General features: G+C 49.5%; 1 protein-coding gene across 1 annotated transcript in view; it reads left to right on the forward strand.

Annotated features, from left to right (window-relative positions):
* Nucleotides 1–950: 950 nt before the first annotated feature.
* The window catches only part of LOC139240889 (low-density lipoprotein receptor-related protein 1-like), a gene marked incomplete at its 3' end in the record, with an annotated part of 408,599 nt that continues 382,178 nt past the window's right edge, over nucleotides 951–27,371 (forward strand). The window contains exon 1 of the mRNA XM_070869393.1: nucleotides 951–1,389. Within this exon, the coding sequence (XP_070725494.1) occupies nucleotides 1,317–1,389 (73 nt within the window). The remainder of the gene's footprint in view (nucleotides 1,390–27,371) is intronic.

A 27,371-nucleotide genomic window follows, 5' to 3' on the forward strand; every position in this document is an offset into this window, starting at 1 on the left:
AGAATGGCAGGCAGTGACTAGTGGGGTGCCGCAGGGCTCAGTGCTGGGACCCCAGCTCTTTACACTATACATCTTCACTCAAGAGAGCGGCGAACCTGTGGAATTCTCGAGCGCAGAGAGTTGTTGAGGCCAGTGCGTCGGATATGTTCAAGAGGGAGTTAGATGTGGGCCCTTACGGCGAAAGGGATCAAGGGGGTATGGCGAGAAGGCAGCAATGGGGTACTGAGGTTGCATGATCAGCCATGATCATATTGAATGGCGGTGCAGGCTCGAAGGGCCGAATAGCCGACTCCTGCACCTATTTTCTATGTTTGCGGCCACAAAGTGTGTGCTTTGTTTGAACATTTTTGGTCCTCCCCGTGTTTGTTTGTGTGTGTGTGTGTGTGGGGTGAGAGGTCATTGGATCTTGCTGTTCCCCTTTTACATTGTCTTCTTTTGTCCCCTCCCCCCCAAAAGCCCTGAAAAACACAAGTGCGCCTGCGCGGCAGCGAAGGCGGGAGCGGGGGCCAGGTTTGAAGCCAACCGCCGCCCCGGGGCGCTCGCGCGCTCGCGCTGGCCGGCCAACCGCCACCAACCACCACCCCCCCCCTCCCCCTCTCCCGGGCCCTCCTCCAGGCCACGCCCACTCTCCGGCGAGCACGCGCGGGCCCCCCCCCTGCGCGCACACGCGCGCGCTCCCACCTTTTTTTTTCGGTGTGTGTTTGTTTGTTGTGGGTGGTGGCGTGATTACGTCACCCGCTTTACAGCCCGGCCAGCGTGCGCGTGTCAACCCCACACGCGCACACACACACACACACACACCACGACGTGCGTTGGGGAGGCGCGCCCCCCCCCCCCCCACCCTCTCACTAAACCCCGCCCCCTACCCCGCGACGTAGGCAGGCGGGAGCGAGCGGCGGTATAAAAAGCCGGGCGCGGACGCCGCTCGGGCTCAGACCGAGCGCGGCAGCCGCTCGGTGCGCGGGTGGTTTTTTTTTGGCGAGAGCCCCAGGGCTGTCTCTTTATTTTATCTTTCTTTTAAACCTTTACAACCCGTCCCCCCCCCCCAAAAAAAAATCTCTCAACGTAAACGTTGCCGGGGAGCAGGAAAAGCGAGTGGGGACCTGTTTTTTTCCCCCCACCTTGACTGACAATTGACATCATTTTTTTTTGGTCAACACAAATGAAGTCCCCATCCCCGGGTCAAAGGGAGCCGCTGTGTCGCCGCCGCTGCTGCAAATCTGTCAGAAGGGGCGCCTATTAAACCCCCCCCCCCTCCCAATTGTTTTGCACGGATTATTATTGTTGCATTTAGCGTTTTGCAAAAGGCGAAAAACATGCATTGCTTGGGATTGCTGCTCTCACTGGGGATTTGCGTGCAAGCTCTGTCGCCCACCCGCCCGGCAGAAGGTAAGCTGCTTTTTTTTTTTGTAAATTTAATCACATTTTATTTTTTTTTTTCAAATGCAAGAAAGTTGCCCCTCTGCATTGCTCCTGGTGCACCCGTTAGATTTTTGCATTTCTTTTTTTTGTTGTTGTTGTTGTTGAATTGGGATTTTTTTTGTTGTTGTTTTTGTGTGCCAGAGTGTCTTTGCAATCCCACTGCAGTGCGCCTGGGCGCTTTACTCTTCAATCTGCGTGTTGGGGATTTAAAAAAAAAATGATTAAAGACCCCCCCCCCCCCCCCCCTCCCTCCTCCAACCCCAACAAAATAAATGCACTTTGTCCCTTCCACTGCAATCACAGCAAATGACAAAAAATCTCATCCTTCCTTTGCAAATTTTTTGGGGCAAGGGTTTTTATTTTTGCAACTACATTTTTTTTTTGCAGTTTGCAACTACATGTGTGCAAAAAAACCAACTCGTGTCAATTTTGTTAAAATCAAGGTAGATATAGTCATAAATGCCAGAAGTCCAAGCCTTTTTTTTTGTTGTTGCAAAAGGCAAATTTAAAAAAAAAGGATGAGCAGCCTGTTGCAAATACATATGTGCAAATCAATCCCCCTATCTATTTTGTTAAAATGTATATAGATATATGCATAATAAATGAGAAGTCTCAGCCTTTTTTTTCCTGCATAAGACATTTTCTTTTTAAAGAATGGGAAGGCTGTTGCAAATACATTTGTGCAAAGCAATTCCCTATTTTGTTAAAATGTATATAGATATATGCATAATAAATGCAGAAAATCTGAGGCTTTTTTTGTTGTTTGCAATGCTTTATAAGAATGCAATGTTGTTACTACATATGTGTCAAGAAATCCCCATCTATTTCGTTAGTGTGTGTATCTATATAACAAAATAGATAGGGATTTCTTCACACGTATGGAGTTGCAATAGCATTGTATTCTTAAATGCAAAAAAAACCTGATCTCTTTTTTTGCAATTTACAATGCTGGTTTTGTTGAATAAGATGGTTGCATACAAGCACAAAAATATTCCTGTTTTCTTGGCATGTATGTTTGTTTACCCTTTAAATGTAAAAAGTTTGACTTCTCCAATTGGCAGTGCAATTTTCTTGAGAATAAAAGGGTTGTTGCAACAAAATGTGCAATTTTTTTTTGTTTGAAGATACAAGGATAGTTGCATTGTGGGGAAAATTTGTTAGAATATATATATTACACGTTTAAATGCAGAATGTCTGACCCTCACAGTTGCAATTTGAAATCTTTTTAATCTCTCAATTAAAATATGTGCCCAAAAACATTCCTGCTTTCATCTTTTCGAATGTTTAAATGTTGGGCCTATGGACAGATGTGTGTGCAATAAATCCTGTTGGATCTGAATGAATTGTTCCTGATTATATTCTGTTGCAAAGATTAATGGTAGAATTTTCCCCTCTTTTTGAGGCGAGTGATTTGCAGTAAAGGAATGGGACTCCAATCTGCTACAGTATTAATTTTTTGACAATTTTCAGGATGGTTGGGGGGTTTTTAAGAAGAAATCTGTTGCATATATTTGAAAAGAAACTGTGTGCATTTCTTGTGGTTCTGGGCTAGTTTGAGGCTGTGGGAATCTGTGTCAACGGCCTTTTCTCCATCACCTCCTACCCATGAGCAGAATTGAATCAAAGCAGTACTGTTCCACCTAGATATATCAAATAGGAAAAAAACGCTTCACCCATGTACTGGCGATCCTGAAATGCTGAATTAGTCCTATTTTGGCTGGTTGGACAAAATGCAAACACTATTTCTGCATTCATGGACACTTGCTAATCTAAAATGCAGTTAATCTAATTTATTTCCAGGACTGCAATTGCATTTCTCCTTTGAAGGAAAAATCTGTTCTCTGTTTACTGTCTGCGGCTGGCCATTTAATGAGAGTACCACGTAACTGATGGTATGTCAAACAAATTTAATTTCATGGCCGATTTCTGACCTTGGGCGCTGAAATAACAGGATGGCTTTTAATGCTGTCTCTCTCTTTCTGGGGATGTTTGGGGGTGGATGTTTAATATCAATCACCTTGTACAGAGAGAAAAGGGAAGGGAACCATGCATTTGTACAGAGCCTTTCACTTCCCTCGGGCCTCAGACATGCCAAAACACTTCATGGCCAACTAATCACTCCTCGAAGCATAATCGCTGTTGTAAACTTTGCTGGACGCGTGCGCAGGGCAAGATCCCACAGTTAGCCTGGTTATGGGTCGTTTCGTCGGGAGGTAATGGGATAAATATTGGCCCCAGGACATTGGGGGACAACTCCCTACCCCTGCTCTTCGAAATAATGGCCCATGGGATCTTTCGCCCCCACCCGAGAGAGGGTCAGAAGGGGACATCATCGGTTGGACGCCTCATTTGAAAGGTGGGACCTCTTGTTGAAGTCGCTGTCTTTGGTGTGGTGGTAGCAGTAATGTGTGCACTGGTGAGCATGCTCTCAGGTTGGAAGAGCTGTTGCATTGTGAGTGGATCAGCCAGTCACGTGATGTTCACAAGACTCAATAAAACCCCAGCCACTTGGGTCTCGGTCATCCACGATGAGGTATGCAGTTGTGAGCTTAGTGGATGAACTGGTAATGTGCTGTCGTCATCACAGGCAGTCCCTTGGAATCGAGGAAGACTTGCTTCCAGTCTAAACACGTGTCTTTAGGTGGCTGAACAGTCCAATACAGGAACCACAGTCCCTGTCACAGGTGGGACAGATAGACGTTGAGGGAAGGGGAGGGTGGGACTGGTTTGCCACACGCTCCTTCCGCTGCTTGCGCTTTGTTTCTGCATGCTCTCGGCGACGAGACTCGAGGTGCTCAGCGCCCTCCCAGATGTACTTCCTCCACTTAGGGCGGACTGGTCTTTGGGCCGGGGACTCCCAGGTGTCGGTGGGGATGTTGCACTTCATCAGTGAGGCTTTGAGGGTGGTCCCTTGTAACGTTTCCTCTGCCCACCTTTGGCTCGTTTGCCCGTGAAGGAGTTCCGAGTAGAGCGCTTGCTTTGGGAGTCTCGTGTCTGGGGCATGCGGACAATGTGGCCTGCCCAGCGGAGCTGATCGAGTGTGGTCAGTGCTTCGATGCTGGGGATGTTGGCCTGGTCGAGGACGCTAACGTTGGTGCGTCTGTCCTCCCGGGGGATTTGCAGGATCTTGCGGAGACATCGTTGGTGGTATTTCTCCAGCGACTTGAGGTGTCTACTGTACACGGTCCGTGTCTCTGAGCCATACAGGAGGGCGGGTATCACTACAGCCCTGTAGACCATAAGTAGTGTGATTGTTAAACCTTTGCTATTAAGAACTAGTTTTATGAACAATGTGTTGCTATGAATTCTTAAGCAAAGAACCTATGAAGCAAAATACATGCCATTAGCAAATCAAATATCAATATCCAGGCCAAAGCTTCTGGTGTAGCAATGGCCGCCTAGGTTTGAGACTGGGTTCGTGGTAGGTTGTTTCAAGTCAGCCTGGATCGGCATGTCTTGGCTAGTGTAGCGGTTGTATTCTCTGGACAAGCGTATTCGTGGTGTAGGTGTAGCATGGGGCAGACGAGATGTCGGCCTGGGTTACATGGTCAAGTGTCTCAGAGCATAAGAATTGGGGGCGGCCAGTCGGCCCCTCGAGTCTGATCTGCCATTCAATGAGATCATGGCTGATCTTCGACCTCAACTCTACTTTCCTGCACTGTCCCCATATCCCTTGATCCTCTAAATATCCAGAAACCTATCGATCTGTCTTGAATATACTCAACAACTGAGACTCCACAGCCCTCTGGGGCAGAGAATTCCAAAGATTCACCACCCTCTGAGTGAAGAAATTTCTCCTCATCTCAGTCCGAAATGGCCGACCCCTTATCCTGAGACTGTGTGACCCCTGGTTCTAGACTCCCCAGCCCGGGGGGGGGAAACATCCTCCCTGCATCTACCCTGTCAATCCCCCTCAGAATGTTGTGTTTTTCAATGAGATCGCCTCATTCTTAACACTCGGATATCGGCCCAGTCTGCTCAATCTCTCCTCATAGGACAATCCCACCCCCCCCCCATCCCAGAAATCAGTCTGGTGAACCTTCGCTGCACTCCGATTAAGACTAGGGTGCGCGAGAGTCTAATCCAAGCCTGATACGTGTTGGAAGTAAATCGATGTAAATTGGGAAAGAACACAATTTGGATTGTTGCACTGTTTCGAAATGTTCCATCTCGAGTAGCGAAGATGAAATCTTTCCCAGGCAAGTCATGCAGTCTTCTAAAACAGTTCGTACTTGAAGTGGCAATATTGTACCCCCGGTTTATTAGTATTAAACTGATAATTAATCGTTACTGGTTTATCCAAATTATTTAACAGCAGTAACAATGTCACTAACAGTGAACATTTTGTCTCTTTTTACCCTCTCCTCCTCCTCCCTCAAGTGCGATGACACACTTGACTGTGAGTCATCCTTTCTTTTTGTGTAAGATGTGCGTGATCCAAATTAGTTGGGCCAAAGTTTCCTGGGGCCAATGGAAAGAAAATGAGGTTTACTGGAGCGTTCAATAACACAGGTTGTGCAATGTGTTTTACCACTCGTTCCGTCTCTTGCAGCGCCTGCCGTGGGTGGCTCAGTGGGTAGCAGCCTCGCCTCTTGAGTTAGAAGCTTGTGGGTTCGAGTCCCACTCCAGGTACTCGAGCACATAAAACTAGGCTGATGCTCCCAGTGCGGTGCTGAGGGGGCAGTACTGAGGGAGCGCCGCGCTGTCGGAGGGGCAGTACTGAGGGAGCGCCGCGCTGTCGGAGGGGCGGTACTGAGGGAGCGCCGCCCTGTCGGAGGGGCAGTACTGAGGGAGCGCCGCCCTGTCGGAGGGGCAGTACTGAGGGAGCACCACACTGTCGAAGGGGCAGTACTGAGGGAGTGCCGCACTGTCGGAGGGGCAGTACTGAGGGAGAGCCGCACTGTTGGAGGGGCAGTACTGAGGGAGGGCCGCGCTGTCGGAGGGGCAGTACTGAGGGAGCGCCGCGCTGTCGGAGGGGCAGTACTGAGGGAGCGCCGCGCTGTCGGAGGGGCGGTGCTGAGGGAGCGCCGCACTGTCGGAGGGGCGGTGCTGAGGGAGCGCCGCGCTGTCGGAGGGGCGGTGCTGAGGGAGCGCCGCGCTGTCGGAGGGGCGGTGCTGAGGGAGCGCCGCGCTGTCGGAGGGGCGGTGCTGAGGAAGCGCCGCGCTGTCGGTGGGGCGGTGCTGAGGGAGCGCCGCGCTGTCGGTGGGGCGGTGCTGAGGGAGCGCCGCGCTGTCGGAGGGGCGGTGCTGAGGGAGCGCCGCGCTGTCGGAGGGGCGGTGCTGAGGGAGCGCCGCGCTGTCGGAGGGGCGGTATTTCAGATGGGACATTAAACCAATGACCCGTGCGCCCCCTTGGGTAGATGTAAAAGATCCCACTGCCTCTATTTTGAAGAGCAGGGGATGTGTGGAGTTCTCCCCGGTGTCCTGGGGCCAATATTTATCCCTCAACCAACGTCACTAAAACAGCTTAGCTGGGTAATATTACATTGCTGTTTGTGTGAGCTTGCCACGTTTCCTACATTACAACAGTGCTTACTGTTCAATAACATACTGCATTGGCCGTGAAGCGATTTGAGACATCCCGAGGTGGTGAAAGGAAAGTCCTTTTTCAAGTGCCGCAGGAACCTGGATGATTGAGCAGTGAGCTCTGTATAAATGCAAAGCCCAATCTCTAACTGCGCAAGCATGTAATCGAGTAACTTCCTGACTCCTATAAACGACACTGAAAGTTTCACATTCTTTTAATAACCGCATGTGGTGCTCGGAGCTTGATGCGAAGAATATCTTCGTGCTCTGCAACTTTTACTTGCTGAAGGGCGGGGTGATTTCAAGCAGCAGTTATTTCCTGGCCTCGGGAGCACTAGACTTTCAAAGGCAGCTTGCAAAATGTTAGGGGGATGGGAATGATCAAGGAACGGGAGTTTGATCCAGTCAGTCACCAGTATAACTCCTCCTGCAGTGCTAACGATTTGACTTGTACACAAGGCAGCTTATTAAACACACTCGATTCTGAGGGGGATCGACAGGGTAGATGCAGAGATGGTGTTCCTCCCTGGGCTGGGGAGTCTAGAACCGGGGTCACAGTCTACATTATACATATACATTAATAATTTAGATGAAGGAATTGAGTGTAATATCTCCAAGTTTGCAGATGACACTAAGCTGGGTGGCGGTGTGAGCTGTGAGGAGGATGCTAAGAGGCTGCAGGGTGACTTGGACAGGTTAGGTGAGTGGGCAAATGCATGGCAGATGCAGTATAATGTGGATAAATGTGAGGTTATCCACTTTGGTGGCAAAAACAGGAAGGCAAATTATTCTGAATGGTGACAGATTAGTAAAAGGGGAGGTGCAACGAGACCTGGGTGTCATGGTACATCAGTCATTGAAAGTTGGCATGCAAGTACAGCGGGCAGTAAAGAAGGCAAATGGCATGTTGGCCTTCATAGCGAGAGGATTTGAGTATAGGAGCAGGGAGGTCTTACTGCAGTTGTACAGGGCCTTGGTGAGACCACACCATGAATATTGTGTGCAATTTTGGTCTCCTAATCTGAGGAAGGACATTCTTGCTATTGAGAGAGTGCAGTGAAGGTTCACTAAACTGATTCCTGGGATGGCAGGACTGACATGAAGAAAGACTGGATCGACGAGGCTTATATTCACTGGAATTTAGAAGAGTGAGAGGGGATCTCATAGAAACATATAAAATTCTGACGGGATTGGACAAGTTAGATGCAGGAAGAATGTTCCTGATGTTGGGGAAGTCCAGAACCAGGGGTCACAGTCTAAGGATAAGGGGTAAGCCATTTAGGACCGAGATGATGAGAAACTTTTTCACCCAGAGTTGCGAACCTGTAGAATTCTCTACCACAGAAAGTTGTTGAGGCCAGTTCGTTGGATATATTCAAGAGGGAGTTAAATGTGGTCCTTATGGCTAAGGGGATCAAGGGGTATGGAGAGAAAGCAGGAATGGGGTACTGAAGTTGCATGATCACATTGAAAGGTGGTGCAGGCTCGAAGGACCAAATGGCCTACTCGTGCACTTATTTTCTATGTTTGTGTCTCGGGATAAGGGCTCGGCCATTTAGGACTGAGATGAGGAGGAATTTCTTCGCTCAGAGGGTGGTGAATCTTTGGAATTCTCTGCCCCAGAGGGCTGTGGAGGCTCAGTCGTTGAGTATATTCAAGGCTGAGATCGATAGATTTTTGGATATTAAGGGGATCGAGGGATCGGGCGGGAAAGTGGGAGTTGAGGTCGAAGATCAGCCGTGATCGTATTGAATGGCGGAGCAGGCTCGAGGGGCTGAATGGCCGACTTCTGCTCCTAATTCTTATATTATGAAAAGGGTATGAATTTTAAAAAATTCTTTCTGGGATGTGACCAGCATTATTTGCCCATCCCTAATTGCCCCTTGAGAAGGTGGTGGTGAGCCGCCTTCTTGAACCACTGCAGTCCGTGTGGTGAAGGTGCTCCCACAGTGCTGTTAGGGAGGGAGTTCCAGGATTGTGATCCAGCGACGATGAAGGAACGGCCGATATATTTCCAAGTCAGGATGGTGTGTGACTGGGAGGGGAACGTGGAGGGGGTGGTGTTCCCATGCGCCTGCTGCCCTTGTCCCTCGAGGCGGGTAGAGGTGGCGGGTTTGGGAGGTGCTGCCGAAGAAGCCTTGGCGAGTTGCCGCGGTGCATCTTGTAGACGGTGCACACTGCAGCCACGGTGCGCCGGTGGTGGAGGGAGTGAGTGTTGGAGGTGGTGGAGGGAGCGAGTGTTGGAGGTGGTGGAGGGAGCGAGTGTTGGAGGTGGTGGAGGGAGTGAGTGTTGGAGGTGGTGGAGGGAGTGAGTGTTGGAGGTGGTGGAGGGAGTGAGTGTTGGAGGTGGTGGAGGGAGTGAGTGTTGGAGATGGTGGAGGGAGTGAGTGTTGGAGGTGGTGGAGGGAGTGAGTGTTGGAGGTGGTGGAGGGAGTGAGTGTTGGAGGTGGTGGGGAGCGTGGCCCATCGAGCGGCCTGCTTTGTCCTGGATGGTGTCGAGCTTCTCGAGTGTTTGTTGGAGCTGCAACTCATCCAGGCAAGTGGGGAGTGTTCCATCACACTCCTGACTTGTGCCTTGTCGATGGTGGAAAGGCTTTGGGGAGTCAGGAGGTGAGACACTGGCCACAGAATACCCAGCCTCTGACCTGCTCTTGTAACCACGGTATTTATGTGGCTGGTCTAGTTGGGTTTCTGGTCAATGGTGAACCCCAGGATGTTGATGGGGGATTTGGCGATGGTAATGCCGTTGAATGTCAAGCAGAGGTGGTTAAACTCTCTCGTTGGAGATAGTCATTGCCTGGCACTTGTGTGGTGTGAATGAAATGGTACCGGTGTATATCATTGGACCTGAATCAATGTTTGAAACGCAACTGCCCGTTGCGGTGAGCTGCGGTTCTTGCCAAATCGTGCTGCATAAGTATTAGTGCATCACTGGAAAATATGTCTCGAAGTGCTTGAAACGCATTTTCGGTTGAGGACTACTCTATAGTATCTGCAACCCAAATTCTTTCCGTATGGACTTCAGGACGTCCCAAAGCCAATTACATACTTAGTAATTTAAAATAAAACGCAGTCACTTGGAATGTAGGAAAGGCGGCAGTCAATTTGCGCACCGCAAGATCCCATGAGCAGCGATATGGTAACCAGATAATCTGTACTCGGGAGCGGGAGGGGTGGTCATCTGTTTTTCCTCTTCCAGTTCAGTTTGACCTCGATTCCCAGTGCACAGTGGACACAGGATGTATGACTGTCAGCTGTGGCTCAGTGGGCAGCACCCTCGCCTCTGAGTCAGAAGGTTGTGGGTTCAAGTCCCACTCCAGGGACTTGAGCACAAAAATCTAGGCTAACACTCCAGTGCAGTGCTGAGGGAGCGCCGCGCAGTCGGAGGGGCGGTGCTGAGGGAGCGCCGCGCAGTCGGAGGGGGCCGTCTTTCAGATGAGATGTTAAACCGAGGCCCCGTCTGCTCTAGCTTGAGCGAATGTAAACAGTCCCATGGCCACTATTTCCTAAGAACAGCAGAGGAGTTATCCCCAGTGTCCTGGGGCCAATATTTATCCCTCAGTGACCCAGATAATTTTTTTTAGTTTGATTATCACCCTGCTGTGTGGAAGCTTGCTGTGTGCAAATTGGCGGTTGCGTTTCCCCACATTACAACAGTGACTGCGCTGCAAATACTTCATCAGCTGTAAAGCTCAGACGTCTGGTGGTTGTGAAAAGTGCTATATAAATCCAAGTCTTTTAAACCAAAGCAAAGTTTCAGTAAAGTTTTGCTAGGATTATACTTGCTGAAGCAGTTTGGCACACCCTGGTTTGAACTGTGCGAATGCCTCTGTTCCATTTTGTTCTGTGACATTTCGTCCCGCTGTATACTGGCCCTTGTATTTGAAAGCCGGTGATTTCTTTGCAAACCAGTTGTACGGCGAGAGATTGCATGAATATACCACTGGCAAACATTACTTTTGCCTGAAAGTGAATGTGTAACGTGTTAAAACATTGAGATTTCTTGCATCAGTGAGCTTTGCATTATTGTGCCAGGTGACCAATTCTGAAAACCGTAAAATCTTAGTGAAGTCTGCAATTGTTCAGAAAAAGGGTGTAAAGATAAATCCAGCAACTACAGGCCAGTCAGTTTGACCTGGGGGAAACTTTCAGAAAGAAATATCAGGGACAAAATTAAGTCACTTGAATAGTGGTGGATTAAGAACATAAGAAATAGGAGCAGGAGTCGGCCATACAGCCCCTCGAGCCTGCTCCGCCATTTAATACGATCATGGCTGATCCGATCATGGACTCAGCTCCACTTCCCTGCCCGCTCTCCATACCCCTTATCCCCTTATCGTTTAAGAAACTCTTTATTTCTGTCTTAAATCCATTCAATGTCCCAGCTTCCACAGCTCTCTGAGGTAGTGAATTCCACAGATTTACAACCCTCTGAGAAGAAATTCCTCCTCATCTCAGTTCGAAATGGGCGATCCCTTATTCTAAGATCATGCCCCCTAGTTCTAGTCTCCCCCATCAGTGGAAACATCCTCTCTGCATCCACCTTGTCAAGCCCCCTCATAATCTTATATGTTTCCATAAGATCACCTCTCATTCTTCTGAACTCCAATGAGTAGCGGCCTAATCTACTCAACCTTTCCTTATAAGTCAAACCCCCTCATCTCCGGAATCAACCGAGTGAACCTTCTCTGAACTGCCTCCAAAGCAAGTATATCCTTTCGTAAATATGGAAACCAAAGCTGTACGCAGTACTCCAGGTGTGGCCTCACCAATACCCTGTATAACTGTAGCAAGACCTCCCTGCTTTTATACTCCATCCCCTTTGCAATAAAGGCCAAGCTACCATTGGCCTTCCTGATCACTTGCTGTACCTGCATACTATCCTTTTGTGTTTCATACACCAGTACCCCCAGGTCCCGCTGTACTGCAGCACTTTGCAATCTTTCTCCATTTAAATAATAAGTTGCTCTTTGATTTTTTTTCTGCCAAAGTGCATGACCTCACACTTTCCAATGAAGGAAAGTCAGCATGAAATTGTTCAAGGCAAATTGTGTTTAACCAACTTGATTGAGTTTTTTGATGAGCTGACAGAGAGGGTTGATGAGGGCAATGCGGATGACGTGGTATACATGGGTTTCCAAAAGGCATTCAACAAAGTGCCACGTAATAGGCTCGCAGCAAAGTTAGAGCCCTGGGATAAAATCGAGATTGGCTCTGACAGGAAGCAGAGAGTAGTGGTGAACGGTTGTTTCTCGGACTGGAGCAAGGTATACAGTGTTCCCCAGGGATCGGTACTGGGACCACTGCTTTTCTCGATTAATGACTTGGACGTGGCTGTATATGGCACAATTTCAAAATTTGCAGATGACACAAATGGGAAAGTGAGGAATGTGATACACTTCAGGAAGATAGACAGGCTGGTGGAATGGGTGGGCATGTGGCAGATGGAAGTTTAACGCAGAAAAGTGTGAAATGATGCATTTTGGTAGAAAGAATGAGAGAAAATGTAAACTAAAAGGTACAATCCTGAAGGGGATGCACAAACGGAGACCTGGGGGTGGGGAGATCTGTGCATAATCATTGAATGTGGCAGGGCAGGTTGAGAAAGCAGTTTAAAAAGGCTTGTGGGATGCTCGACTCCATGATTTCTCTAAGATCCTGCAAATCCCCTGGGAGGACAGACGCACCGACGTTAGCGTCCTCGACCAGGCCAACATCCCCAGCATCGAAGCACTGACCACACTCGACCAGCTCCGCTGGGCAGGCCACATTGTCCGCATGCCAGACACGAGACTCCCAAAGCCAGCACTCTACTCTGAACTCCTACATGGCAAGGGAGCCCCTGGTGGGCAGAGGAAATGTTACAGGGACCACCCTCAAAGCCTCCCTGATAAAGTGCAACATCCCCACCGACACCTGGGAGTCCCTGGCCAAAGACCAGTCCGCCCTAAGTGGAGGAAGAGCATCCCGGAGGGTGCTGAGCACCTCGAGTCTCGTCGCCGAGAGCGTGCAGAAACCAAGCGCAGGCAACGGAAGGAGCGTGCGGCAAACCTGTCCCACCCTCCCCTTCCCTCAACGTCTATCTGTCCCACCTGTGACAGGGACTGTGGTTCCCGTATTGGACTGTTCAGTCACCTGAGAACTCTGAGTGGAAGGCAGTCTTCCTCGATTTCGAGGGACTGTCTATGATGATGATCAAGTGTGGAAGTTATGAACCCCCTGTATTAAACACGGGGTTCAGCCTCACCTGCGGTATTGTCCAATTCTGGGCACTGCACTTTAGGGAGGATGTGAAGGCCTGGGAGAGGGTACAGAGGGAGATTGACCAGAATGGTCCCAGGGGGATGAGGGACTTCAGTGACGTGGGGAGACTGGAGAAGCTGGGGTTGTTGGAATCAATCATTAAGGATGAAATAGCAGCGCATTTGGAAAGCAGTGATAGGATCGGACCAAGCCAGCATGGATTTATGAAAGGGAAATCATGCTTGACGAATCTTCTGGAATTTTTTGAGCCAAGTGGACAAGGGAGAACCAGTGGATGTGGTGTATTTGGACCTTCAAAAGGCTTTTGACAAGGTCCCGCACAAGAGATTGGTGTGCAAAATCAAAGCGCATGGCATTGGGGGTAATGTACTGACGTGGATGGAGAACTGGTTGGCAGACAGGAAGCAGAGAGTCAGGATAAACGGGTCCTTTTCAGAATGGCGGGCAGTGACTAGTGGTGTGCCGCAGGGCTCAGTGCTGGGACCCCAGCTCTTTACACTATACATTAACGATTTAGATGAAAGAATTGAGTGTAATATCTCCAAGTTTGCAGATGACACTAAACTGGGTGGCGGTGTGAGCTGTGAGGAGGATAAGAGGCTGCAGGGTGACTTGGACAGGTTAGGTGAGTGGGCAGGGCATGGCAGATGCAGTATACTGTGGATAAATGTGAGGTTATCTATTTTGGGGGCAGAAACACGAAGACAGAATATTATCTGGATTGCGGCAGATTAGGAAAAGGGGAGGTGCAACGAGACCTGGGTGTCATAGTTCATCAGTCACTGAAAGTGGGCATGCAGGTACAGCAGGCGGTGAAGAAGGCAAATGGTATGCTGGCCTTCATAGCGAGAGGATTTGAGTATAGGAGCAGGGAGGTCTTACTGCAGTTGTGCAGGGCCTTGGTGAGGTCTCACCTGGAATACTGTTCAGTTTTGGTCTCCGAATCTGAGGAAGGACGTTCTTGCTATTGAGGGAGTGCAGTGAAGGTTCACCAGACACATTCCTGGGATGCCTGGACTGTCCTAGGAGGAGAGACTGGATCAACTGGGCCTTTATTCACTGGAATTTAGAAAGATGAGGGGATCTGATAGAAACGTATAAGATTCTGACGGGACTGGACAGGTTAGATATGGGAAGAATGTTCCCGATGTTGAAGTCCAGAACCAGTGGACACAGTCTTAGGATAAGGGGTAGACCATTTAGTACTGAGATGAAGAGGAACTTCACTGAGTTGTTCACCTGTGGAATTCCCTGCTGCTGAGAGTTGTTGAGGCCAGTTCATTGAATATATTCAAGAGGGAGTTAGATGTGGCCCTTAAGGCTAAAGGGATCAAGGGGTATGGAGAGAAAGCAGGAAAGGGGTACTGAGGTGAATGATCAGCCATGATCATATTGAATGGTGGTGCAGGCTCGAAGGGCCGAATGGCCTGCTTCTGCACCTATTTTCTATGTTTCTATGTTCTCCTTGGAGTAGAGACGGTTGAGAGGAGATTTGATCGAGATGTTCACAATCACGAGGGTTCTGGACAGAGTAGAGAGAGAGAGAAACTATTCCCATTGGTGGAAGGGTCGAGAACTAGAGGACACAGATTTAAGGCAATTGGTAGAAGGTTCAAAGGCGACATGAGGTACTATAGACATTCTATGAGCGATCCCTTTGCTCCTGGGGGCAATAATTCTGGAATTGAGAGATTAATACTTGGGCTGCAGCAATATTTTGTATCGCATCAGTTATTGTTGGGATAGGGAGGAAGGGAGAGGTGAGGTTTGTTATTCAGTGCCGAAACTTGCGGAGAGCGTGCTTAGCTTAATGAGCTTGCATTCATATTCCATGAGCTGCAACATCTTCTGAACTCGAGTGGAAGTTTAACAAAACTTTGGAAACAGTTGTTGTTTCGTCCTTGAATGGTCCCCATTGTCGGATTGCAGGAGAGGCAGGTTACTTGCTTTGAATGCCAATGGAGACTTTTATACAGTACCGCAGTAGTGACTCCAGATCGGTGCACTCCCAGACAAGGACACCAGTGTTGAAATCCCAGCATCGACTGACTTTCACACTCGTTTCACCTAAGGTCTGGCTCAGTCTGTGGAACCGGATGGGAATGCGCAGCTCAGTGGGCAGCACTCTCGCCTCCCGAGTGTCCAGGCAGTGGTTTCAAGCCCCGTCCAGAGCCTGCAACACACACTCCCAAGTGCTGCGCTGTCGGAGGGGCGGTGCTGAGGGAGCGCCGCACTGCGCTGTCGGAGGGGCAGTACCGGGGGTGCGCTGTCGGAGGGGCGGTACGGTGGGAGTGCTGTGCTGTTGGAGGGGCAGTACGGTGGGAGTGCCGTGCTGTTGGAGGGACAGTACCGGGGGAGCACCGTACTGCGCTGTCGGAGGGGCGGTACGGAGGGAGTGCTGCGCTGTCAGAGGGGCAGTACTGAGGGAGCGCCCCACTGTCTTTGGGATGAGATGTTAAACCAAGGCCCCCTTCTATGCTCTCGGATGGACATAAAATGTCCCGTGGCTACTATTTCTAAGAGTAGGGAAATTCTCTTTGATGTCCTGGGGCCAATATTTACCCCTCAACCTTAGTCACGTATATTAAAACAAGCCCAGAAGATCTGGGTCATTATCACACCGCTGTTTGTGGAAGCTTGCTGTGTGCAAATCGAATGCCACGCTTCCCACATTACAACAGTGACTACACTTCCCAAAAAAGGTACTTGTGGTTGTAAATTGTTTGGGATGTCCTGAGGTGTTGAAAGGCACGATATAAATGCAAGTTGGGTTTTTGTTTTCTGCATTTCTCCCCAAATCTCCCTCACTTCTGAGTTCAGAATCAATAGTTCCTTCAAAGCGCCGAGAAATGTAGTTTTTTTTTAACATGGCCTGTGGGAAGTTGGATTCTTCTCGCACACGCACACTCTTACTTGGCGTCACTCAACCTTATAACATGCCCACAGAATGTTGAAATGGAGTGGGGGGAGGATGATGAATGCCACTGGATGGTGTCTGGGTTGTGACACAGGTTGACAACGCCGTTTTATTTATAAAAAAAAAAGGGCAAACCAAGCACTAGGGTTTATTTCTGGAGGGACAGAATTGAAAAGTAGGGAAGTTATGCTAAACCTGTATTGAACCTTGGTTAGACCACACTGCATGTAGTTAGTGTCTCCATATTATAAACATAAAAAATAGGTGCAGGAACAGGCCATTCGGCCCTTCAAGCCTGCACCACCATTCAATAAGATCATGGCTGATCATTCACCTCAGTACCCCATTCCTGCTTTCTCTCTATACTCCTTGATCCCTTTAGCTGTAAGGGTCACATCTAACTCCTTTTTGAATATATTTAACCAACTGGCTTCAACAACTCTCGTAGAGAATTCCACAGGTTCACAATTCTCTGGGTGAAGAAGTTTCTCCTCATCTCGGTCCTAAATGGCTTACCCCTTATCCTTAGACTGTGACTCCTGGTTCTGGACTTCCCCAACATGGGGACCATTCTTCCTGCATCTAACCTGTCCAGTCCCGTCAGAATTTTGTGTTTTTGAGATTCCCCCTCATCCTTCTAAATTCCAGTGAATAAAAAGGATGTAGAGGCACTGGAAAGGGTGCAGGGAAGATTCTCATACTCGGGAGCCTTCCTGTAGTTTACAGTTTTTCCAATTCCAGCCCTGGGATTCTTGTTTAAAAAAAAACAATTGGAATCACTGTTTCTCAATTTACCTTAGATTACAGCACAGGAGGATCCCACTGGGCCCATCGTTGCCCGTGCTGTGCCGGCTCTGTGACAGAGCGACCCAATCAGTCCCACTCCCCCCTGCCCTTTCCCCCACAGCCCTGTGAATTTTTCCCCTTCCAGTATTTACCCAATTCCCGGTTTGAAAGTCACGATTGAATCTGCTCCCACCGCCCTTTCAGGCAGCGCGTTCCCAATCACAACAACTGGCTGCGTAAACACATTCTCCCCATCTCCCCCTCTGGTTCCATCGCCGATTATCGTCAATCTGTGTCCCTCTGGTTACCCCACCCTCCTGCCCCCGGGGAACAGTTTCTCCCCGATCTACTCTATCAAAACCCCTCCTGATTCTGAACCCCTCTATTAAATCTCCCCCTTAACCTTCTCTGCTCCAAGGAGAACAACCCCAGCTTCTCCAGTCTCCCCACGTCACTGAAGTCCCTCATCCCCCCGGGACCATTCTGGTCAATCTCCCTCTGCACCCTCTCCCAGGCCTTCACACCCTCCCTAAAGTGCAGTGCCCAGAATTGGAGATGATGAGAGGAATTTTAACCCCCCAAAACAGATGGGTTTGGGTTGGGTGAAATTTGAAAATGTTAAACCTCAAACCTAACCACAACCCACCAGAAATGCGAGGTTAGACGTATCAGGAAAGGATGAACAGTCTGGGTCTCTCTTTCTCTTGAAAGGGGTGAACTAATAGAGGCCTTTAAAATGATAGGTTTTGATAGAGCGGATACAGAGAGAATGTTTCCAGTTGTGGGGATGAGGCCATCAATATAAGAGTCACCCAGAAATCCAATGGGGAATTCAGGAGAAACTTCTTTACCCAGAGAGCGGTGAGAATGTGGAACTCGCTGCCACAGGGAGGGGTTGAAGCAAATAGTTGTTGTATATGCAAGCACTCTAATAATGACTCCATGAGGTAAGGGTATAGTACTTGAACTGTAGTGACCGTTGTCCTTTATTGCAGCTCCTAGAGTGAGGACACCCAGAGGTGAACCCCCTTTTATACTGGGTTACCTGCCATGTACAGGTGACTCTTAAGTCCCCAGCAGCAGCACCCTCTGGTGTACAGGTATAGTGTATACAGGGTAAAGGTACATAGTGGTCTAGTGTTACAGTACATCCATTAACATGTATACATGAGAAATAGTGTTGATGTATTTAAGGGGAGGCAGGACAAACATGAGGGAGAAGGGAATAGAGGGTTATGCTGATAGTTGGATGAGGAAAGACTGGAGGAGGCTCGAGTGGAGCATAAACGCCGGCATGGACTGATTAGGCCGAATGGCCTGTTTCTGTGCTGTATATCCCGTGTAATCCTATCACATTCTTCACTGCAGTTGCGAACAATTTGTTTTCTTAACCAAGTAGCCCCTCGAAGACTGTCTGTCTGGGTGGGAGGGGGGGAAGGGAAATGATTGCATCTCCGAGGGATTCGGCGTGCACTAATCTTTTCCTTTCCCCACGAGCGGATACCTCTGATGCTCTCTGTGCAGCTCATACTCAGAGGGAAAGAGTATCGGCAGCTCTGAATAGCAGTGTTGAAGGGAGGCCATTTGGCCCATCTATTTGGAGGAGAACATAACATAACATTGGAGCAGGAGTTGGCCATTCCGCCCCTCGAGCCTGCTCCGCCATTCAATGAGATCATGGCTGATCTTCGACCTCAACTCCACTTTCCCGCACGATCCCCATATACCGCGATTCCCTTAATATCCAAAAATCTATCGATCTCAGCCTTGAATATACTCAACGACTGAGCCTCCACAGCCCTCTGGGCAGAGAATTCCAAAGATTCACCTCCCTCTGAGTGAAGAAATTCCTCCTCATCTCAGTCCTAAATGGCCGACCCCTTATCCTGAGACTGTGACCCCTGGTTCTAGACTCCCCAGCCTGGGGGAAACACCCTCCCTGCATCTACCCTGTCAATCCCTCTAAGAATGTTGTATGTTTCAATGAGATCACCCCTCATTCTTCTAAACGCTAGAGAATATCGACCCAGTCTGCTCAATCTCTCCTCCATAGGATAATCCCCCCCCCTAGATCCCAGGAATCAGTCTGGTGAACCTTCGTTGCACTCCCTCAATGGCAAGTATATCCTTCCTTAGGTAAGGAGACCAAAACTGTATACAATACTGCAGTACTCCATAAATGGTTTGAGAGATTGAAGGGTAGATGGTTTGAGAGACAGAATTGTCCTCTCTGCCTTGTCAAGCCCCCTATGATCTTGTGTTTTAATAAGATCACCTCTCATTCTTCTGAACTCCAATGTGTATAGGCCCAACCTTTCCTCATAAGTCAACCCTCTCCTCCAGAATCAACTTAGTGAACCTTATAGGCCTAGTCTGCTCAATCTCGCCTCATTGGGCAATCCTCCCCCATCCCAGGAATCAGTCTGGTGCACCTTGGTTGCACTCCCTCTATGGAAAGTATATCCTTGTTAATGACCCACTTAGTCCCACTCGCCCCTGCTCCTTCCCCTATTTACCAGAATGGTTCCAGGGGATGAGGGACTTCAGTGACGTGGGGAGACTGGAGAAGCTGGGGTTGATTGTTCTCCTTGGAGCAGAGAAGATTTGACAGCGGGTTTTGATGGAGTAGATCGGGGAGAAAGTGTTTCCAGTGGCTGAAGGATCAGTAACCAGAGGGCACAGATTGAAGGTGACTGGTAAAGGAACCAGGGGAAGATGAGGGAAAAATCCCCTTTTACACAGTGAGTGGGTAAGATTTGGAGCACGCTGCCTGTTAGTGGTGAAGGCACATTCTATAGTAGCCTTCAAAAGGGAGTTGGATAGATAAGTGAAGGAGAAAAAATGAATGGATATGGGGATAGAGCAGGGGGAGTGGGACTGACTGGACGGCTCTTGAAAAGAATGGCTCTGACTCGATGGGCCGAATGGTGGCCTCCTGTGCTGTACAATTCTCTCTACAATTTTTTCCTCCAAGTATTTATCCAATTCTCCTTTTGAAGGCTACTATCTGTTTCCACCACTCTATCAGGCAGTGCGTTCCAAATCCGAGCCACTCGTTGCGTAAAAGAAGATATTTCCTTACATCTCTTCTAATTCTTCTGCCAAACGTCTTAAATCTGTGCCCGCTGGTGATTGACCCTTCAGATAGTGCATTCCAAATCCTGACTGCTGGTTGCTCATGTCGCTTTGGCAGATTGCTTCAAATCTGTGCCCTCTTTGTCTTGTTAAGCCACACCTTTCTCCTCTCAGAAGAAGTTAAGAAATAGGAGCAGGAGTCGGCCATTCGGCCCCTCGAGCCTGCTTTGCCATTTAATACGATCATGGCCGATCTGATCATGGACTCAGCTCCACTTCCCCGTCGGCTCCCCATAACCCCTTATTCCCTTATCGGTTAAGAAACTGTCTCTTTCTGTCTTAAATATATTCACTGTCCCGGCTTCTGCAGCTCTGAGGCAGAGAATTTGGCAGATGGAGTATAATGTCGGAAAGTGTGAGGTCATGCACTTCGGCAGAGAAAAAATCAAAGAGCAAGTTATTATTTAAATGGAGAAAGATTGCAAAGTGCAGTGCGACCTGGGGGTCCTTGTGCATGAAACACAAAAGGAAAGTATGCAGGTACAGCAAGTGATCAGGAAGGCCAATGGTATCTTCCCCTTTATTGCAAAGGGGATGGAGTATAAAAGCAGGGAAGTCTTGCTACAGTTATACAGGGTATTGGTGAGGCCACACCTGGAATACTGAGTGCAGTTTTGGTTTCCATATTTACGAAAGGATATACTTGCTTTGGAGACAGTTCAGAGAAGGTTCACTCGGTTGATTCCGGAGATGAGGGGGTTGACTTATGAGGAAAGGTTGAGTAGGTTGGGCCTCTACTCATTGGAATTCAGAAGAATGAGAGGTGATCTTATGGAAACGTATAAGATTATGAGGGGGCTTGACAAGGTGGATGCAGAGAGGATGTTTCCACTGATGGGGGAGACTAGAACTAGGGGGCATGGTCTTAGAATAAGGGACCGCCCATTTAAAACTGAGATGCGGAGGAATTTCTTGAGGATTGTAAATCTGTGGAATTCACTGCCCCAGAGAGCTGTGGAAGCCGGTACATTGAATATATTTAAGACAGAAATAGACAGTTTCTTAACCAATAAGGGAATAAGGGGTTATGGGGAGTGGGCAGGGAAGTGGAGTTGAGTCCATGATTGGATCAGCCATGATCGTATTAAATGGCGGAGCAGGCTCAAGGGGCAGAATGGCCGACTCCTGCTCCTATTATGCTCTTGGGTTCTTATTTACAACCCTCAGGAAATTTCTCATTAGTTTTAAATGGGCGGCCCCTTATTCTAAGACCATGCCCCCTAGTTCTAGTCTCCCCCATCAGTGGAAACATCCTCTCTGTATCCACCTTGTCAAGCCCCCTCATAATCTTATACGTTTCCATAAGATCACCTCTCCTTCTTCTGAATTCCAATGAGTGGAGGCCCAACCTACTCGACCTTTCCTCATAAGTCAACCCCCTCATCTCCGGAATCAACCGAGTGAACCTTCTCTGAACTGCCTCCAAAGCAAGTATATCTCCCACCATGCCATATGGTGCGAAGCTAATCAAATCTCTCATCCCAAATCTGGCACCAAGCTCTTGGTCTACAGGGCTGTAGTGGTACCCACCCTCCAGTATGCCTGAGGTATGGACCATGTACAGTAGACACCTCAAATTGCTGGAGAAATACCACCAACGCTGTCTCCAAGATTCTGCAAATCTCCTGGGAGGACAGACGCATCAACGTTGGCGTTCTCGACCATTCCAACATCCCCAGCATCGAAGCACTGACCACACTCGACCAGTTCCGCTGGGCGGGCCACATTGTTCGCATGCCCCAGACACGAGACTCCCAAAACATGCGCTCTACTCTGAACTCCTTCACGGGCAAACGAGCCAAAGGTGGGCAGAGGAAACGTCAAGGGACCACCCTCAAAGCCTCCCTGATAAAGTGCAACATCCCCACCGACACCTGGGAGTCCCTGGCCCAAAGACCAGTCCGCCCTAAGTGGAGGAAGTGCATCCGGGAGGGCGCTGAGCACCTCGAGTCTCGTCGCCGAGAGCGTGCAGAAACCAAGTGCAGGCAGCGGAAGGAGCGTGCGGCAAACCAGTCCCACCCTCCCCTTCCCTGAACGACTATCTGTCCCACCTGTGACAGGGACTGTGGTTCCCGTATTGGACTGTTCAGCCACCTAAGGACTCGTGTTTAGAGTGGAAGCAAGTCTTCCTCTATTCCGAGGGACTGTCGATGCTGAACCTAATCAGTGTTGTCACGTCTCCCCAGTCCCGAGCCCCACATGTTAACGTGCTATTATCTTTGCGTTTTGTTCTCGCCTGGACTGTTGGTACACAGGGAGGCCAAGCTTTGGTTTTTTATCTGATTGGACCAGAATGTCAGAGCACTTCTGGTGTATATTGTGGCGTGAGCTCCCAAAAAGAGGATTGTTGTGTCTAGTCTACGATATCGGCCGGCTTGTGAACTGTGAGTCCACGTTGAAACGTGCGGGAGAACCAAGGGTCGGGCTGGATGTAATCTCTACGCTCGTTTAGTCTGCAGCCGAGGTGGGAGAGAGATTGCGATGAATTAGGGCAGTGGGTGACGTGATTCGAAGTGACTTGTAGTTTGTACAGCGCTTGTCTGTCACTGAATGAGAGATTGGTTTTGGAGGCTGTGGTGATGAGAAATTCTGCCAGTGCAAACATGGTCATCAAATTGCCATAACCATAGTCACTGCTCAACTCTCTCTCGCCTCTGAGTCAGAAGGTCGGATGGATTGTGTCCCTATTACCGAGTCTTGAGCACACGATTCTGGCTGACCCTCAGTACTGAGGGAGTGCCGCGCTGTCGGAGGGGTGGTGCTGAGGGAGTGCCGCGCTGTCGGAGGGGCGGTGCTGAGGGAGCGCTGCGCTGTTGGAGGGGCGGTGCTGAGGGAGTGTCGCGCTGTTGGAGGGGCGGTGTTGAGGGAGCGCTGCGCTGTTGGAGGGGCGGTGCTGAGGGAGCGCCGCGCTGTCGGAGGGGCGGTGCTGAACAACACCACTTTATAATAAAAAAAATAATTGGGTCATTATCACGTTGCTTTTTGTGGGAGCTTGCTGTGCGCAAATTGCATTTCCCACATTACAACTGTGACCACACTTCAAAAAAAAAATTAATTGGCTGTAAAACGCTTGTGGACGTCCTGAGGTTGGTGCAGAAATGATTTTTTTCTTCAAAGCAACCTTGAGATGGTTCTCTCGGGTGTGAGAAATGGTGAAGTTTTGACAGAGCTGCAGTATCTGGCTTGCAAATATTGAGCCCCGACGAGATCCTGTTGTGGAGTGCCGCTGTGTATGGACACCAGCTGTCGACCTGTGAAGGAGTATTTCCACTGAACAACCCTTCTGTTCCCCCCCAAGGGTGGTGTGACGAATGTTGGTCATCAGCGAACATCCCCACTTCTGACCTTACGATGGAGGGAAGGTCATTGATGAAGCAGCTGAGGACACTGGCACGAGTTTACAATGCATTGCAGTACAGCAAAAGGACTTGCATTTATTTCTGAGTGATGTTGGTTGAGGGATAAATATTGGCCTCGGCACTGGGGAGAACTCCTGTCTGCTCTTCAGTGTCAGCTGTGGCTCAGTGGGCAGCACACTCTCCTGAGTCAGAAGGTTGTAGGTTCAAGACCCACTCTAGGAACTTGAGCGCACACAATCTAGACTGGCACTGCCAGTGTAGTGCTAAGGGAGCGCCGCACTGCCGGAGGGGCGGTACTGAGGGAGCGCCGGAGGGGCGGTACTGAGGGAGCGCCGGAGGGGCGGTACTGAGGGAGCGCCGGAGGGGCGGTACTGAGGGAGCGCCGGAGGGGCGGTACTGAGGGAGCGCCGGAGGGGCGGTACTGAGGGAGCGCCGGAGGGGCGGTACTGAGGGAGCGCCGGAGGGGCGGTACTGAGGGAGCGCCGGAGGGGCGGTACTGAGGGAGCGCCTGAGGGAGCGCCGGAGGGGCGGTACTGAGGGAGCGCCGGAGGGGCGGTACTGAGGGAGCGCCGCACTGTCGGAGGGGCGGATCTCCAAGTTTGCAGATGACACTAAGCCTGGTGGTGTGAGCTGTGAGGAGGATGCTAAGAAGGCTGCAGGGTGACTTGGACAGGTTAGGTGAATGGGCATGGCAGATGCAGTATAATGTGGATAAATGTGAGATTATCCACTTTGGTGGAAAAAACAGGAAGGCAGATTATTACCTGAATGGTGACAGATTAGGAAAAGGGGAGGTGCAATGAGACTTTGGTGTCATGGTACATCAGTCATTGAAAGTTGGCATGCAGGTACAGCAGGCGGTGAAGAAGGCAAATGGCATGTTGGCCTTCATAACGAGGGGATTTGAGTATAGGAGCAGGGAGGTCTTATTGCAGTTGTGCAGGGCCTTGGTGAGGCCACACCTGGAATATTGTGTTCAGTTTTGGTCTCCTAATCTGAGGAAGGACATTCTTGCTATTGAGGGAGTGCAGCGAAGGTTCACCAGACTGATTCCCAGGATGGCAGGACTGACATATGAAGAAAGACTGGATCGACTCGGCTTATATTCACTGGAATTTAGAAGAATGAGAGGGGATCTCATAAAAACATAGAAAATTCTGACGGGATTGGACAGGTTAGATGCAGGAAGAATGTTCCCGATGTTGGGAGAGTCCAGAACCAGGGGTCACAGTCTAAGGATAAGGGGTAAGCCATTTAGGACCGAGATGAGGAGAAACTTCACCCAGAGAATTGTGAACCTGTGGAATTCTCTACCACAGAAAGTTGTTGGGGCCAGTTCGTTAGATGTATTCAAAAGGAAGTTAGATGTAACCCTTGCGGCTAAAGGGATCAGGGGGTATGGAGAGAAAGCAGGAATGGGGTACTGAAGTTGCATGATCAGCCATGATATTGAATGGTGGTGCAGGCTCGAAGAGCCGAATGGCTTACTCCTGCACCTATTTTCTATGTACTGGGGGAGCGCCGCCCTATCGGAGGGGTGGTACTGATCCACCACAGACCCAATCCAGGTCTGGACCAGGATCGAGTAGGACTGCGCAATGATCTTCATCGCTGCAGTGCTCCATCCCGCGCTCAACAAGCTCCTAGCTTGAGTGGAACTAAATTTATAGAATCAGGAGGAACCTGTTCAACCTTCGTTGCCTCCAGGCAAGATCCAAGACCGTCCTATCCTCTGCTATCTAACTACAGTATGCGGACGATGCTCAGAGGCTGAACTCCAAACCATCGTCAACATCTGCCACCGAGGCATATGAAAGCATAAGCCTTACACTAAACATCTCCGACAAAGGTCCTCCGCCAACCTGACTCCGCCGCACAGCACTGCCCCCCGCCCCCCCCTCCCAAGTCACCAAGATCCACGGCGTGGCCCTGGACAACGTGGACCACTTTCCATACCTCGTGAGCCTATTGTCAACAAGGGCAGACATAGACGACGAGATCCAACACCTTCGGCCGCCTGAGGAAGTGTTCGAAGACCAGGCCCTCAAATCCACCACCAAGCTCATGGTCTACAGGGCTGTAGTGATACCCACCCTCCTGTATGGCTCAGAGACATGGACCATGTACAGTAGACACCAAGTCACTGGAGAAATACCAACGATGTCTCCGTAATATCCTGCAAATCCCCTGGGAGGACAGACGCACCAACGTTAGCGTCCTCGACCAGGACAACATCCTCAGCATCGAAGCACTGACCACACTCGATCAGCTCCGCTGGGCAGGGCCACATCGTCCGCATGCCCCAGACACAGGACTCCCAAAGCAAGCGCTCTACTTGGAACTCTGGCTCGTTTGCCGTGAAGAAGGTGGGCAGCGGGAAACGCTTCAAGGACCCCCTCAAAACCTCCCTGATAAAGTGCAACATCCCCACTGATACCTGGGAGTCCCTGGCCAAAGACTGCCCCAAGTGGAGGAAGAGCATCCGGGAGGGCGCTGAGCACCTCGAGTTTCGTCACCAAGCGCAGGCAGTGGAAGGAGCGTGTGGCAAACCTGTCCCTCCCTCCCTTTCCCTCAACGACTATCCCACCTGTGACTGGGACTATAATTCCTGTACTGGACTGTTCAGTCACCTGAGAACTGAGTGGAAGCAAGTCTTCCTCGATTCCGAGGGACTGCCTGTGATGTGCGCAAATTGGCTGCCGCGTTTCCCACATTACAAGCATGACTACACTCCAAAAGTACTTTGGCTCTAAAGTGCTTTGAGATGAGGGGGTTGACTTATGAGGAAAGGTTGAGTAGGTTGGGACTCTACTCATTGGAATTCAAAAGAATGAGAGGTGATCTTATGGAAACGTATAAGATTATGAAGGGGCTTGACAAGGTGGATGCAGAGAGGATGTTTCCACTGATGGGGGAGACTAGAACTAGGGGGCATAGTGTCAGAATAAGGGGCTGCCCATTTAAAACTGATGAATTTCTTCTGAGGGTTGTAAATCTGTGGAATTTGCTGCCTCAGAGCTGTGGAAGGTGGGACATTGAATAAATTTAACAGTTTCTTAATTAATTAAGGGGTTATGGGGAGCGGGCAGGGAAGTGGAGCTGAGTCCATGATCGGATCAGCCATGATCGTATTAAATGGTGGAGCAGGCTCGAGGGGCTGAATGGCCGACTCCTGCTCCTATTTCTGCGACATCCGGTGGCCATGAGAGGCTCTATATAAATGCAAGTCTTTTTTCAATAGTGGCTGTGGGATCTTTTACACAGGGTAGACGGGGCCCTGGGTTTAAAGTCTCAAACGAAGGATAAATTACCTTGTGCGCTGAAACACTCCCCTTTCTCTAAACCGTCCTTCACACCTCTGTCCAAATGCTCCACTTGCTCTGCCTGCCTGTTTAACAGTAAGCAATACGATGCACACCCTAATTTACTGTGCGTTGACTAATTGGATTAGGAGTTTGAGCCTACCGCAGTGTGTGCGCATCGTATTCCTTACTGTTAAACAATGCCCGATGGTAAACCTGTGCATTCGCTGTAATATATACTGTCATTAAATACAGCGGCAGTGGTTCCAAAAATGTGTAACTTGTGGGACAGCATGACAAGCAGTGTTATTGTGCTTCAATAGCGTATGCTGTTATCTGATTGTATATCGGATTTCGTCTTGGAATACAGCTTAACATCGCGTTTCAATTTATTTACTCGTAATAATTCAAAGTTGCTTTACACAATGATGCAAATAGTTTGACCAGTTGGTCTGCTGGTTTCTGATGGGTGTACACAACACAACGATTAATACACTGCTTTCTACAGCACCTTTCACGACCACCGGACGTCCCAAAGCATTTCACAGCCAATGAAGTACTTTTTTTTTTGGCCGCTGTTGTCATGTGGGAAACGCGGCAGCCAACTTGCGCACAGCAAGCTCCCACCATCAGCAATGTGATAATGACCCAGATCATCTG

This window comes from Pristiophorus japonicus, chromosome X (genome assembly GCF_044704955.1).
Source record: "Pristiophorus japonicus isolate sPriJap1 chromosome X, sPriJap1.hap1, whole genome shotgun sequence".
Lineage (NCBI taxonomy): Eukaryota > Metazoa > Chordata > Chondrichthyes > Pristiophoridae > Pristiophorus > Pristiophorus japonicus.